The 15,397-nt window shown below is 55.0% G+C and overlaps 3 protein-coding genes across 3 annotated transcripts in view; 1 reads left to right on the forward strand and 2 right to left on the reverse strand.

Annotated features, from left to right (window-relative positions):
• Positions 1-3,395: 3,395 nt before the first annotated feature.
• MONBRDRAFT_2175 (uncharacterized protein) lies at positions 3,396-4,628 on the reverse strand (the record flags this gene model as incomplete). Its single annotated transcript, XM_001743979.1, has 6 exons — positions 3,396-3,571; positions 3,737-3,857; positions 3,972-4,028; positions 4,117-4,176; positions 4,331-4,460; positions 4,537-4,628. Coding segments are annotated over 6 exons (636 nt in total), but the record flags the coding sequence as incomplete, so codon positions are not given.
• A 4,046-nt stretch (positions 4,629-8,674) lies between these two features.
• Positions 8,675-12,456, reverse strand: MONBRDRAFT_15305 (uncharacterized protein; the record flags this gene model as incomplete). Its single annotated transcript, XM_001743980.1, has 18 exons — positions 8,675-8,833; positions 8,942-9,032; positions 9,223-9,326; positions 9,450-9,500; positions 9,607-9,714; positions 9,831-10,006; positions 10,112-10,211; positions 10,363-10,434; positions 10,530-10,706; positions 10,793-10,894; positions 11,017-11,169; positions 11,240-11,307; positions 11,400-11,478; positions 11,614-11,747; positions 11,830-11,878; positions 12,016-12,091; positions 12,178-12,257; positions 12,385-12,456. The coding sequence occupies 18 exons, from the start codon at positions 12,454-12,456 to the stop codon at positions 8,675-8,677; spliced, it is 1,851 nt and encodes a 616-aa protein (XP_001744032.1).
• A 2,174-nt stretch (positions 12,457-14,630) lies between these two features.
• MONBRDRAFT_23681 (uncharacterized protein) overlaps positions 14,631-15,397 on the forward strand; it is a gene marked incomplete at both ends in the record, with an annotated part of 1,371 nt that continues 604 nt past the window's right edge. Inside the window, 4 exons of the mRNA XM_001743734.1 lie at positions 14,631-14,681; positions 14,839-14,927; positions 15,009-15,098; positions 15,257-15,337. Of these exons, the coding sequence (XP_001743786.1) occupies positions 14,631-14,681; positions 14,839-14,927; positions 15,009-15,098; positions 15,257-15,337 (311 nt within the window). The remainder of the gene's footprint in view (positions 14,682-14,838; positions 14,928-15,008; positions 15,099-15,256; positions 15,338-15,397) is intronic.

A 15,397-nucleotide genomic window follows, 5' to 3' on the forward strand; every position in this document is an offset into this window, starting at 1 on the left:
ATGTGTCGTGCCAGAGGACCATGAGCCTGTCGTCTGCCTGCTGGTGGCAAAGCTGAAACACGTCATGGCTCAACGGAGGAAACGGTTCATGGGTTCGCGCATTTGTGTTGGGGCTCTAGAGCCCAAGACGAGGAGTGTTCGGACCAGCGAAAGATGCTGATCGAACTGAATGGACGAGATTTTGATGGTGGAAGAAAAGGTGTGGCTGTTGAGCGAGCGTTGGGCGAGCGACCCCAAGGCATACCACAGGGTCTGAGCCCGTGATGTTGTTGTTGTCGCTGAAGCAGTTGGGTGGCGCCGGGTATGCGTGGGTGGGCCACCCATTCTTCTTTCAACGACGGCTACCCGCATCAACTCCATGCACCGTCCAAGCCCAGCATCATCAGAGGGGCGCTCGCTCACCCATCTCCTCCTGATAGCTGGCCAGACTTGCAACCAACAAACTGCTCCCAACACCAAAAAAACAAACAACCCGACAGAAGTGGCGAACTGGGTTTGGACACAGAAATTTGTGACATTTTGCAGCTCTGCATCGGCTTCAAGTGTGATGATGTGACGTTATACCCTTAGACTCGAGTGCAAATGGGTGTGGTGCATGCTTTGGAATTGGTGGCTTGGGTTTGTCCTGATGAAAAGGTTGGGGGCGCGGCAGGTGCGATTGGGGCAAGGGTGGTGGGGGCAAACACCGAGAAAGACTTGAGTAGGAGGAGGTGGTGTGGGGCAGAAGGAAGGAGGACGCCAACAGTGGCACCCCCACGCAACCCCCCTTCTCTATTTCGCCTTGACCACTTGGCACCTGAGAATAATAAGAGCCAACTGTTGGGTCTGGCAGATCAACTCACCTCCCTACGGCATGGGACCCCCTTTCCACGCCCCTGGGGCTGACGTCAGGGGCTATGCGGGCCTTTCGGTTTCATCGCATATCTGATGAAACTTTGTTCTATTTGTCGGCGAGCAAGAGTGGTGATGGGTCTGAACGCCGCTGCCATCTATCTGGTTTGGGGCTGGTTGGCTGGACAAGACACGACGCGTTCTTGCTCATGCAAGTGGTCTACTGCACAAATCCGGGCCTTTCCACATCTCTTGTGAGACTTTGGCTTTTGTCGGAGATCAGCATGCTTTGGGTGTGCAGCTGGGCTCTTGTGCTCTTCGACGATCAAAATGACGTGTATGGGTGATGGGTGGGGTGTCGTTTGGAGCTGAGGGCCGTGAGTCAAGGCGAGAGACAGGGGTCGTTCGGCACAGGCATCATCAGGGTACTCTTGGTTTGGACCTAACACGACGTTCCAGGGCCAAGCCGTCGCGAACTGAGAGGAATCAAGGTTAAGTTCACGCCGAACCTTAGGATAGAACAACCAAGCCAAAGTACGGTTTACGTACGACCGCGTACACAGCCACTCCTCTGCCCATTCATCTGCCATCTGCCCTGAACTGACCAACTTGGATCAAGTGTGAAGCGAGCACAATCTTGAGGCCAAACAGCGGACACAATCTACACAACTCCGGTTCACCTACCTCGATATGGCAGTCGCCAACTCTTTTCACTGTGAACGCACTGTCCATCAAGGCAAATCCATGAAAGCGTACATCCAAAGGAAAGCGTATATCCAGTGCCATTCGATAGCGCGTGTTATATCAGCAGGGGGTGGCTTGCTCACGAAGGGCTGGCAGCGGTAATCGTTGCATGGTGACGCAGGCCATACACATGGCAATCGTGCTCGCAAGAAACCCGCCGAACTTCTCGAGCCCTCTCTTTCACCCTAGCGTTATGGTCTTTGCATGTAAACCAACGAAAAGGACTTGGCTCGTGTCTGCAGCGTCCCAAAAGTTTCACTCATCACTTCCCCTCGCCAGGTCCCTGGATCCCGAGCCCACCGCCGTCCCAAAAGGCAGGGGCTTGACAACCAGAACCCTCTCAGGGGCAACGGGACTGGTTGCCGCTGTCGCGAGCCTCAATGAGCCACGCGTCGCCATACGCTTTGCTAAATCGCCATGCATCCCGTTTCAAGCTCATGGGCCGGACCGCCTTACCAAGTACTCGCTCCTCACCAGCTGGCCAATTCAGGGGTTTCTGTTTGGATTTATTTCTCTTGCTTTCCTCCACATGTGAGCCGGCACTGGCTCTACGCCCGCCGTTACTTGGCCGCTGTGATCCTCTGCGCGCGGTGCCCAATTCTGCCGCCGAAGCGGTGCCAGTGGCATTTTCAAATTGCCACAGGCTTGTTTTCCCTTGAATGACGAGCTTTTTAACAGACCTCCATCATGGCAAACCTCTGTCATCTAGCTTTTGTGGCCTTGCTTCTCGCACTCGCGCTGCAAGCCCCCGGGGCTCGTGCTGGCACTCGCGACCTTCGTGATGGTGTCTGGCCAATGCGACACCCGCACGCTTCACAGGGCCTTGGTCTGGGCTTTCCAGATGACCTTGAATTGGAGTCAAGCACGATGCGCCACCCGGCCCACGACGTCAAAACCATCTTGACTGTAAATCCCATGCTTCGGAGCAATGCAACTGATGCCGATCAACGTCCGAGGCGAGCGTGCGCCTAAAATTGTGATGTGGCTGGGCTGATCTAGACTATCGTGCAGCACCCTATTTATATAGCAATTTTTTTACATGTTAATAATGTTTTCGCAGCGTGCATGTGTGTGCACGTTGAGCATCATTTGCATGATGGAGAGTCAATTGGATTCAATAGTGCGCGAGGTCTGGCAACAGCAACGATGTGCAGCAGGCTCGCGAGCGCCGGCGCCACTCGCATGCCTTTCCCCTTGGCCATCAAACTGGGGCAGAGGCGAGTGATGCGCGAGGATAAACTGGGACATTTGCTCAGGCCAGTGTCTCTTCCAGCTTCTTCGAGAGTAGGGTCAGTGTGATGACGCCCCCGGACTGTCGGGCCCGCTCCGCCACTTCGGCGTGCTTCAAGTTGTGCACGGGCTGCTGGTTGATGGCCAAAATTTGATCTCCTGGTAAAACACCCTGTGACCAGAAATACCATTGTGCATTAGGGATTGTGTCTGATAATGCCCAGTCCCAAGTGTTTGTGCTCTTTTGAGACTCGCGAGCTACGGAATTGAACCATGTAATCGACGTACACTCTTTTCAGCGGGGCTGCCTGGTGCCACTTGCAGAATAAAGGGAGGCCATGACCCTCGCATGGTGAAGCCAAAGGAGGGTGCCGAGCCCTTGATGATGCCCTGCACTTGGATGAGCACACGAGATTGCCCGGCATTAGTAATACGGGCCAGATCACGGGCCAGATGACAGGCCAAGCAAGAGCAGGCAAACCCAAATGCATCTTGCTCGTTTTAACAACCACGACAATCGAACGAGCCAAAATAAAAAAGAGAAAAGAACATACCACATCACGGCTCGTGTTGTCACCAAACATGCCAAAGGAGTTGCCTGGGGTCACATAGTCCTTCATGGCTTGATGTACAAAGAGGTATTGGACAAAGGTCTGAATCGAGCCGCCTCGTTGCGTGCGCAGCTTGATCATGTCACCAAACACGTCCACAACGCGGTGCGGATTGTTCAAGCTGCGAATGCCCATGTCCACGGCCAAAAAGGTACCTAGCGCACAGCACCACAGGTTACAAGGGTCACGGAAGAACAATGAGAAGGGGGCCGATCCAGGGATTTGAGGCAAGCGGTGCAGAGCAGAGCAATCGAGATTTGGCTCCATTATAGGTCATGACTGAACCACAACAAGTAGGGGTGGGCAAGGTGCGCACATACCGGTGCGGCCAATTCCAGCCGAGCAATGCACCACAGCGGGAAGTGCACGATCTGTCCGAGCACGACGGACGGCCTTGACCAGGTCAATCACCTCCCAGGTCTCGTGAGGTACGCCATGGTCCTATGCACCGCAATTGAGCCCCATCAGATGAACCAAGCAAGCAAGAATAAAAATCAGAGCACATGGCATGTTAATGCTCAAAAATTCAAAGCATTGGGGCTCGTGCTAGTGTACCGGCCAGTTTGTGAACCAAAAGTGCGACACGGCCCGCGTGGCTCCCGAGGCGCGATGCTACGTGATGCAATGGTGTGACCAGCCGGGCATGGTGAGCTGTGGCACAACTATGCCACCAGCGCGTGCATGAGCAGGTCTCACACACCTCAAGCGTCAGCTTCGTCAGAATGTAATGTTTCATGTTCTCCGTCGATGCGATCGAGATCTGTGGTGAAAAAAAAAAGTGGGAAGACACCGCACGGGCATTTGATAAGGGACACGGCAAGCGGCGCCAGAGTTTGAATCCGGCGAGGAGAGTTGATGGTTTGGGCGGTATGTGCGACCGCATGTGGAGTGCAACAAGCAGAGGCCGGCCCTACCTGGAAGTTTTGTGTATCGAGGGGCGCCTCGGTATGCTCTGGCCAGTAGCGATGGCACTTGATGCGACCGCCTTCACGAATGCCCGTCATCATCACCACCACTTCTGAGCGATACTCCCAGACCATGCGCCTGCGGGTGGAGAGGTCAGTGAGATTGGTGCGCACTGCGCGCCAGTCCGACACGGTGAGCCGCCCGGGGTGCGCACCAAAAGTCATCGACCGTCTCTGGCTTGGGACCCTGCGTCGCAATAAACTCTTTTGGCTGATTGTAGCCGTCCACAAAGTTGGCGTTCATGTACTGTGGGCAGGAGTGGTTGGGAGGCCGGCAGGTCAGTGCGCAAAAGGGGAGGGAGGTCAAAACGAAACCATGTGTGATGGCGAGCTTGTGTGGATTGTATGCGAGGCAAACGCACCGTCGAAAGAGCATCTGGGCCAATCTGGCTCAGCGGAACCCGGGTGGCGGGCGTGGGTAAAATGTTGGTGTCTAAAACAATGTCACGAAGACGTGCGCAAAAATGAGAAGTGTGCCGTGAGCAGCGTTGACGTTCTGCTCTTGTTGGCGTACGCGGGCTTGACAAGAAAGCACGCACATCGGTTCTTCATGGCCACGCGAGGATCATTGGGCAGAGTATCGGGGCCCACGAGCATGTGCGGTGCGCGTTCAAACTCTTCCTCTAGCACTGCACAAGGGAAATCGCGCGTGATCAGCGCCAGCACGAGGGACCATCGAACAGATCTTGACAGGTCGAGCCAGAAGGCAATCACTCAGAGCAAACAGGGCGAGGGCTTCCTGCAATGGCCGCAAAGCAGTCCCAATCGTGAGCGAGCAGCCGTCAAAACTCACTCTCGCGGTCGCGCAACGCCTCGTGGAGGGCCAGCACATCCATGGGCCGCGAACGCAACGGCTCAGCCATGGCAACGATGGCGCAATGACGGCTACGAAAACGTGAACCCGATGTCAAGCAAGGTCCTTGTGCCAAGTTGAGAGACGCTCGAACCAAAGGTCGCACGCCACGAACGACCAAGCCAAAACCGCGCACTGCCGTTGCGAGAGGTTTCACACCAACGCCAACGCCAACGCGGGCCAAGTCGAGTCGAGGTTGAGGTTGAGAAGTGAATGAGAGAGAGAGAGAGAGAGAAGAAAGAAGAAAGATGAATGGTTAAGGAGAGAAGAGAGAGAAGATGAATAAGATCGAGAGAGAGAGACAAATTGAGAGAAAGAGAAAGAGCTTTCTTTTCTTTTTTGTTTTCTCCACAGAGTAGACGCTTGTTTTCGATGATTTTGTGCAATTGCTTCGACATGTACATCTTCCTCATCGCCGTTCTCGGTCCCTCCACACCCGCCGAGCAGCGGCGCTCAAAAAGGTTTCAGATCAAGGAAATTATCATCAATTTTCAGAACCAAATACATTCACACAACCTGCAAGCAAGCGGCCTCACCATCATGACCAAAAACAGCAACAAGCAGAGCGGTTCCAAGCGCAGGTTTCCTCTTTCATATGTCATTGGCAGTACAAAGCCTAGTCCTCTTTACAAGAAGGGATCAAATCCTCCGGGTCGAGGCATATGATCGGGATCTGGCCCCCCAAGGCCTATGATGTTGAACAGTCACACATGGTCACCTGATACAGGTCGCGGCAGCTGCATCGCTGAAGGGGAGATGCGGAAAAGCAATGAGCGCCCATGCATGAGCATGACCTACCAAAACCGCCTCGACCACGCCCTCGGCCAGGGCCTGGGTGCATGCCTCCACCAAATGGTGTCACAGGGTCAAATCGGGCTCCCGGGGGCACATCGTCTGGGATGCCTTTTGGATATACACATGAAGCAAAATGCAACAGCAAACACACCGGTGTACGTGAGGAGGAGAGTGCAACGAGTGCCCGGTGCAAGCGTTCAGCAAACAAGTACAGGAACAAAGGCTTCCACGTACCACCGCCGCCTCCACCCGGACGGAAACGGCCCGCAAACATTGGGTGTTCCGGACCGGCATACATGCCCGAGCCTGGCCCCATGGGGTTCTGGCCAAAGTTGGGCTCCAGGTCCCCACGTCCAATGCTAAATGGGTGTCGATTTGGATCGTCACGGTAGCGACCCGGGGCTGCATAGGGATCCGGCCCCGGACCATCGCTGCGTTGACTCTGGCTGCTGGCACTGGCCCGCGAGCTTGCCTTGGCCGCTTGCAAGCGCTCGCTATACGTACAACGACCCAGGTCATGGTGCTGTATGAGGGCGCGAGTGTACCCATGGCCCGTTTCAAAGCCCTCAACAAGCCCACGTATCAAAGCTTGAGCCTGATCATGACCACAGCATACATCGCCGTGCACGCACTGCTAACCTGATATGTTCAACCTCGGCGACCAGCTTCTTGGCCCAAGTAAAGGCATCCAATGTGAACGTTGCATTTGGATTTTGCAGATTGGCTCCGTCATTGACCAGCTGGTCCAGCGGCACCTCAAACATCTTCACTTGTTGTCCCCTCTGGTTCTAAAGTGGCACACTTGAGTCCATGAGATGGCGAATGAGGCGGACTCGATGGAGACAGAGCATCCACTTACAATGACATGAACGAGTAACAAGCCGTCCATGAGTAGAACTTTGAGCTCCAACTACAATGATTAGCATCCATCCAGGCAAGGGAAGGGTCCAAGCGAGCCAGGTCACACCGTGTAAGCACAGGCATTAGCTGTTTAGCCACCAGAGAGGTCTGAGCAGTGGGGCGTCCAAGGCGCACCTTATCCGAGGCATATGTGGTCGTCAGATTGTCGGTCTCGTGATCCATCAGCGTGGGGGGCACCTGGTCACCAGTCTATGCATTCAAAACGGGCTCGTGAGCGCCAGGTCCTGGCTTCGACTCACCGGCCACTGCACACGCTCGCGAGAGAACGCGGCTGACGCAGCTCAAGTACGTACGTTGACGGCGTCGTCCTCATGGCGATGGCCGCTTGCAAGCATGACATGATGAAAGAAAAGGGCGGCCGCCTCAAAAGGTCGCTGTGGCTGCGCTTTGCGCAGTATTTTGCGCAGCAGCGCGGGATTGAAGAACGCGTCATCCATGGCTCCAACCTGTGCCGCGTCGGCAGCAAGGGGCGAGTGAGCAGACGCGCACCACGTCAGATAAGCTGAACTCGATCCCCTGATCCCTTTCGATGCTCCTGTTATAGCGTTGTCACACCACACCTTGCCGACCTCTCCGCTGCCTTGCTCCCTCCTTCGGCACGCTGCCAGAGGGTCCACCAATTAGCAACGCTGCAGTCGTCCGTCAGCAGTGATCGTGGTCGTCGTCGTGAGAAACTTTGTTTGCTTGCAAAACGAAAATACGCACAAACAAACAAAGTTGTTGCTGACAACTGCTTTTGACGCTTGGTCGTCTTTGTGTGTTTGGTTTTGTGGGTCGCGTGTTGAGAGAGGAGAAGGCATCAGAGAAGAGGGCATCGCGAGAAACATACAAAATCGCAGGCACACATCAATTGGCTCGTCCAGGAGCTCGAGTCATTCGCAGAAACAAGGAGAGCGTCAAGAGGCTCATGGACAAGGTTGGAATCGGACGATTCAAAAGACACACATGTGGCAACAAAATCCCTACTTGGCGCTCGTTTTCAAAGCCTTGAGCTCTGCCTTCAGAGCATCAAGCTTGGCCTGAGCGGCATCAATCGCCGCGCTGCTGGCATTGGCCACCTTGAGATCCTTGAGTTCGTCAGCCTGTTGCTTCACTGCCTGACCAACTGCCGCCACTCGTGGATCCATGGGGGCCTTGGCCTCCTTCTTTCCCTTGCTCTTGCTGCTTTTCTTGGTAGCCGTCTCCTTTGACGATTCCTTGCCCTTGTCCTTGCCCGACGACGCCTTGCCCTTGTCGTTGTCGCCCTCTCCAGTCACCTCTGTCAAAGCCTTCTTGCGGCGGAGTAGTTCCTACAGGATTGAGCAGGTTAGCTTCCTCGTCAGACAAGGCATTTTCCAAACCTCAAAGTGGGTCAAGCCGCCAGGTGCTGACACAAACGGCCATTGCAGACACACATTCACAGAAACACCAAGACAAAAAGATACAGACGCAGACACACGGAGAGGCAGACATAGAGGTAGAGAGACACGCGCAAACACACGCAAGCATGTCTGTATACCTGAACTTCTTGCTTGACGACAGCGCTGTCTGCACCTGCCTTCTTGAGCTCGCGCACCTGAATTCCACGCGCACGCATGAACAGGACGAAGCGTCATGAACTGATACAAAGGAGTGGCCATCAGCTCGAGCGTTACGGTGCAGTCTGAAACGCTACCTTGTTGCCCTGCTCGTCAATCAAGCTGCGAAGGCGAGCAATGTCCTCAGCCGTCGCTGTCCACGCGGGTTCATCGCAGCAGTGAATCAAATGAGATTGGATGCCAAAACCTATTGCCGCATCTGTCCGACCAAGTCTTACGTTTGCGATCCGTGGGTAGCAACTCCACCTTGGGCGCTTCGGGTGCCTTGGCTTGACGTCCACCGTAGCGAGAGCGCCACTCCTTGGCCTACATTCGTTGGTCCACCCCGATTTGTCAGAAGAGAAGAGAGTTGTGGCAAAGCTTGAGACGAAGCAAAGGGATGATATATACCACAATTAGGGGCGGGAGACTCACCATATCAGGGTCAATTTTCTCAAACAGGGGCTTGGGCTCCCCGATGACGTGGCCTTCGTCCAACAAAGGCGCAAAGGCTGATGGCAAAAATCTATTTCATGCGGGCGATGCCGAAGACAAGGTAGGGAGCAAGTGAGAGCGTGTTGAAAAACAGCAAACATTGAACTCTGGTGGATTTGCAATCACATCAAGCCGTCAGGCACCTGAAACTCCACACCCCTCGGTCACCTCAACCAAGAGTGCATGAACAACAGTGCTCAACAGGGGCAACCTTTACGCACCGGCGCTCAGCACCAATTTGCTGCAGCAGCTCCTGGGCCGTGTCCGGCATGATGGGCTCGAGCATGAGCGCAATCAAGTAGGTCAAATTCAGAACGACGCCCACCTAAAAGGGTACGACAACATGCGGGGCAAGGGGACTTGGCCATGAGTATCGAGACGTAGATAGCTGTCTTCTTCACTCAAATGCATAAGCTGCTGTTCCGGCTAGAGCATGCGGGTGTCTTACGATGGAGCCAGCCTGAGCTGCTGTTTCGGGGTTCTTCACCAGCTTCCAAGGCTAACCCAAGAATAAGAACCCGACGATGTGAGTTGAGGTGAATCATGTGCAGAGCCAGTCTAAGTGCCGTCCAGGCTTGAAGCAGCAGGCATAGTTTGATGCATACCATGGTGCTCTGCAAGTATTGGTTGCCGATGCGGGACACGGACAAGATGCCACGAATGGCATCACGGATCCGAACCTGGGACTCCATACCCTCGGTGTAGGCACGCAGCTATGCCAAGTAGGGGTCAACAACGGGGGGTTGGTGGTTGATGAGCTGGGCCAATAGCTAAGGCCAATTTGAGTGGCTTACTCTTGGAAGCCTTTGTGAGCATACGGGAAACCTACCTCGGTGTTGACCTGTGCCACGGCCTCGACAGCGGTGTCATCAAGCGCGATCTTGGGCACTTTGCCGTCAAAAAAGCGCTTGCAAAAAGAGAGAGCCCGGTTGGCAAAGTTGCCCAAATTGTTGAGCAGCTCGTTGTTGTGCTTGGCCACCAGATCCTCCCAGTCAAAGTTGGCATCTGCATGGACACGTGTACAGAAATGCATTGAGTTCAAGACGAAAGCACAATGATGGCTCAGAATGTGGAGGTTCGCAAGGACAGGCGAGCTTGAGGACCACGCACCGGAAGCTTCAGGTCGCATGTAGAGAAGATAGAAGCGGTATACATCCGCGGCCAATCCCGAGTCACGAGCCGAGTCGCCAAACACGCCAACCCCACGGCTCTGGTGTGACAATGTCGGGAATAAGCAATGGGTTAGAGGCCAGGCCAAAAACAAACAAAGAACAAGCAACGAACGTATTCCACTGAAAGGAAGACCAATGTGCGACATTGAAGCTATATCTGCGCTGGGACCACGTCGCGAACGTTCACACCTTGGAAAACTGAGTTCCTTCATAGTTGAGGTACTGCACGGCGTTCAGATGATTCAGCATCGTCCAGTTGTCCTATCGACAAACGCAAAGACCGCATTGCTTCCACTTAGAAGGCACCAGGTCAAAGGCACACACGCAAAATGGGCGGATCCAGCCTGTTAGCAAACCTGAGATGCGAGAAGGGCAGATGGGAAGACAATGGAGTGGAATGGCACGTTATCCTTGGCCATAAACTGGAACAACTCGACGTTCTCTGGGTTCTTCCACCACTGCTCCCATTGATCCGTGTAGTTGGCCGTGATGGAGATGTAGCCAATGGGCGCATCAAACCAAACGTAAAACACCTACGGCGAACGGCAGGATTTGTGAGTGGACCAAAGCCTTTGGAACTGAGACATGCTCCAGCAATCATGGACGGTAGGGGACAAACCTTTTCGGTGAATCCCTCAAGCGGCACAGGGATGCCCCACTTGAGGTCACGCGTAATGGCGCGTGCCTCGAGGCCCATGTTGAACCAGTTGCGCGAGATGTCCTGTTGAGATTGAGCAAACAAGAAACACAACGTCAGCCAAGATGACAGTCAACAACCTCTTCCCCCACCCCCAATCAATCGTAAATGAGTAAGGCACGCGGCTGGGCGGGACCTCGCCTCACCTGCGCGATCTTGCTCCAGGCATGCTTATCGTTTGACTCGGCATACCACTTCTCGGTGAGAGGCTGGAGCTTATCCAGCTGCAAGTAGAGGTGGCGGGAAGTGCGCAGCTCGGGTGCCTTATTGCAGTCCTTGCGGTAACGGCAACGCGGCGACTAAAGCAAGTGGATAAAATCTGGAATGAGATGCAGCCCATAGTAGGTGAGTGGTCGGCCAGGCACTGACCTTGAGCTTGATGGCATCAAACGTGTGTCCGCACTCGTCACACTGGTCTCCACGGGCATCGTCGTAGCCTGCAACAGATAACCGAATGCCAGATCAATGCCAGGATGCACGTGTTATCACCCACGCCCGGCCCACATGATGAGGTGATCATGAAACGCACCGCAATCAGGACAGATGCCCTCCACAAAACGATCTGCCAGGAACGTTTCACAGGATGTGCAGTACCACTGTTGCTCGTCCTATATCGAGGAAAAAAAAGGAAGAAAGAAAAAAAAAACGCATGCATGTGGCACCAACAAATGAAGGAGCGCGACGAGCAAGCAAAACAGAGGAAGACACAACTTTGGCGCGTGAGGAATCTGCTACGCCCTCACCTTTTGTTGAACAAAGCCATTGGCGTAGCACTTTTTGAAGATGTCTTGGCAAATCTCGGTTTGCAGCGGCGTGCTGGTGCGACCAAAGTGGTCAAAGCTAATGTTGAACCACTCGTAAACACCCTTGTGGATGGCTATCATGAACGAGTCATTTGTGGTGGGCGTTAGAAAGCGCCAGACTGGCAGGCGGGCACCAAAGGGCCCACTCATTCCTACCGTGGTACTTGTCGCAGATCTCCCGAGGGGTCATGCCCTCGGCCAGCGCCTTTTTGGTTTTTTATGGGAACAGACACGAGGCTGTGAGTGCAGGGCGGCAATCGCTATCGCTATCGCTATCGCTATCGTGCGCCGAGACTGCTGCCTTGTATTTCTCGACGTGGGTATTCAACTGGGCGTACACACCTTGGTTTCCGTTGCTGTGCCATATTCGTCTGTGCCGCACACAAAGAGGACGGTATGGCCCTGATTGCGCGCAAACCTGGAAAGTAGGGTTGATGGGTGTCCGGCACAAGAGTAGATGAGCGATGGGCGTTTGCTGACAGCCAGGGCGAGAAGATGTCATACCGGGCATAAACATCGGCTGAGAGGACGCAACCAATAATGTTGCCCAAGTGCGGCACATTATTGACATAAGGCAGCGCACTCTATTGGCCCGACATTCAGAAGACCGACAGCAAACAAAGAAAATGAAGAGGCGAAGCTGGCTGAAGGGGCAAGAAGGAAGCAGATGCTCGATGCTTGGCAAAAGAAGAGGGGTGGTTGCCGACTCACCGTGACAAGAATGTTGCGAGCCCCCGCTTTGGGCAAGATGGGTGCCGGTGGGCGGACGTGGACCTTGGGCATTGACACAAGCAATCTATGAGTGCTTGGTCAGTCGCTGAGCGGGTGGCGAGGAGTTGGGCTGACCTCAGGGCGTTGGCTAGCTTTCCAGGCCTTGCGAGCGCCTTGGCGATCCTCCTCCGTGATCGGGGCCACGGACACTGTGGCTGAAGCCGAGTCTGCCGCTGCCGGAGCAGCGGCGCTCGTGGCCTTTCCTTGACGCTGGCCCGTTTTCTTAGCCGTGTCACCACCGTGGCTGGCCAAGAATTTGCTGACGGCTACGATCAAGTCGGCACATTCACAGAGAGGTGCAAGGGTGGCACGGCAGGGCGATGTGCGGAAGCCGAGGGATTCGCGCGGGGAGGTTAGGTTTGCATGCGATGGATAAGATCCAGGCCAGGTAGACCCAGGCTGACACGGGTTTCACAACTGACCAGGAGAGAAGGTCAAGGTGGAGCCGCTCAGGACCGTGACAACAACTGCAGCCACCAGCGCGGTTGGCTGGTACTTGTTGACGAGCAGGGTGGCCAGAGCCTCGGCCAGAGCAGCACTGTCGCCTGCACGAGACGCCAACTAAACCATCATCGAGTCAGCAAGGGGAGCCGGTCAGAAAGGGGTTTATCCAGTTGTAGCGAGAAATGTTTCGTCAAGCTCGGGGCCAAAGCGTGTGGTGGGGCATGAGTAGATTGGACAAACCTGCAGAAGCCAGAGGGCTTGGGCACGGGCGGCGCCGGCTTCGCCAAGTTGAGTAGCCTGGGCATTGGCGTGCTCGACCAGATAGACCACGGCAGCCCCGAGATCAAACAAGGACACGTTGCCATGACGAAAGTTGAAGTCAGCTCGGCCGTCCGCTGGAGCAGGCAGAGTCCGGAAGAGAGGCACAACACAACGTCAGCGCCCATCAATTGAAGCACTGCGAGGGAGGGTCAAGGCCGGAACGTGAAGCCGCAGCAAACCTTGAACAGATTTGACGGTGATGTTAAGGACCTTGGCGGCAGCCAATAGCGCCGCGGCCACTGTTGAAATAAGTTGGGAGCGACGGGGGCAAAGCGATGGCGGCAGAGATGAGGACCGAGGTTGAACACGGTAGGTAGCAAATGCTCCTGCAAGGGCTTACTGCGGTCGTCTTTGGACGCCACGACTTCCATGGTGCTGGAGCTCCTATTCGTTGCCACAATGCCGCCAGGTTAAAGAAGGGCCAGCCCAAAGTAAACATCAGGGGTGGGGCGTGGCGCCGCTGTCGCCTTGGTCTCTGGAGGCTTGCAGCAAAAATTACGCGCACCCCCGCCACCACAACACCCCAGCTACCTTCCAAGTCTAGCAGCAGTAGCCATCCCCAGCCCTTTTCCACGCAAGACCCCGATCGCACGTCCTACCAGGCGACCACGCCGTCCAAGCCACCAACAGCCCATCAGCCCATCAGACGAACCTTGATACGAGCTGACGGCCCAGACAAGAAAAACTGGAAAGATGAGCACCACAACGAGCACACACACACGTCGTTGTCGTTCGTGTGCATGTGGTCATGTTGGATGTGTGTGTGGGTGTAGCTTGTGTTCTTTTGTCATCCTTTTGTTTCTCTCTTTTCATCTCTCTTCATCTCTCTCTCTCTCTCTAGTGTACCACATGTCATTCAAACTCTCTCTCGCGACTGCTACCTTTGGTTCTTTTGTTTCTTCACACACACTCTCTCTCTCACACACACACACATTCATTCTTCTGTTGTGACGGTGGTGGTGAGCAGCTCTCTCTCTGTCTCTCTCTCTCTCTCTCTCTGTGTCTTGAGTGACGTGCCGTGCCGACAAGAGGGAAGGCGGGGCTGGATCGCAGGGGAGGGAAGGGGAGGGAAGGGGAGGGGGTTGGAGCGGGCTACCTAGGACCGCGGCATCTATGAGCTCTCGACTGGGTAATTGGTCTGTTTTTGTGTTTGAGTAGAGGGAGGATGTTGTCTGATTTGGACGCTCATGCTGCCGTGAGAGGGGGTGAATGAGCGAGGCACACCGCCCAAAGGCCACTGGGCACGGTCGGCCTCTCTGTGTGCGGCTGGCCTGGCACAACGACAACATTTTTTAATACTCCTGTCCTTGCACCTCTTGTGTTGTGCTGTTGACTCTCGCATGAGCGATTGAGTTGCGCCTCACTCATCCACTTAATTTTCCGACTGGGCCCCTCAGCATTCCGATCCTCTCACCGTCAACATGGCTGGCCGCCCACCTCCTTCCAACGTGGATGCAATGTTCAGCCTGAAGGTCCGTGTGCATGCACCGTCTCCTTGACCGTCGCTCGACTGTCGAGCTACCTCGTCATTGATGACTGCCCAACCACTTCTTCTTTCGCCGAGCCTACATAACCCACTCTCACGCTCCCTTGCGGGCCTCGCTCACCTCTCCTGTGACCTTGCGTTAGGTGGACAACATTACCAGTGACATGACCGAAGACATGATGCGGGATCTCTTCAAAGACTTTGGCGAGATTGGCGACATCTACATGCCCCGGTAAGTGCCCCCCTCTTTCCATTTGCCAACAACATGCAGCTCAGTGCCCTCACCTCGCTTCGCTGGCTTGACGCTGTCCAGCGATCGCAACACGAACCGCTCGCGTGGTTTTTGCTTTGTGCGCTTTTACGAAGAAGCAGATGCCGACAAAGCAGCCGAAAAGATGGACGGGTATGTTGCAGAGCCCCCCTCCCTCCTCTCGGCCTTTCTTAGCTGACCATGAAATGAAGGTTGTGGCTTCCTTGGCGAAAAAGCGCCTGTGGCTGTTGGGCTTCATTCTCCTCACATCCCACTCTGGCGCTTATCGCCACGGTGCATCCGCGCCAAAGCCATGCCTTTGAAGGCCGCGATCTGATTGTACAAAAGGCCAAGTTTGGCCGACCCCAGCGGGAACGCCGTGGTCGCATGGAGTACGTTTTGCGATTGGCCTGTCCTGCCGCTCTATTCACTGCTTCCCCCCCCCCCCCCCC

The sequence above is a fragment of the Monosiga brevicollis genome, genomic scaffold, assembly GCF_000002865.3.
Source record: "Monosiga brevicollis MX1 MONBRscaffold_4 genomic scaffold, whole genome shotgun sequence".
NCBI classification, from domain to species: Eukaryota; class Choanoflagellata; order Craspedida; family Salpingoecidae; genus Monosiga; species Monosiga brevicollis.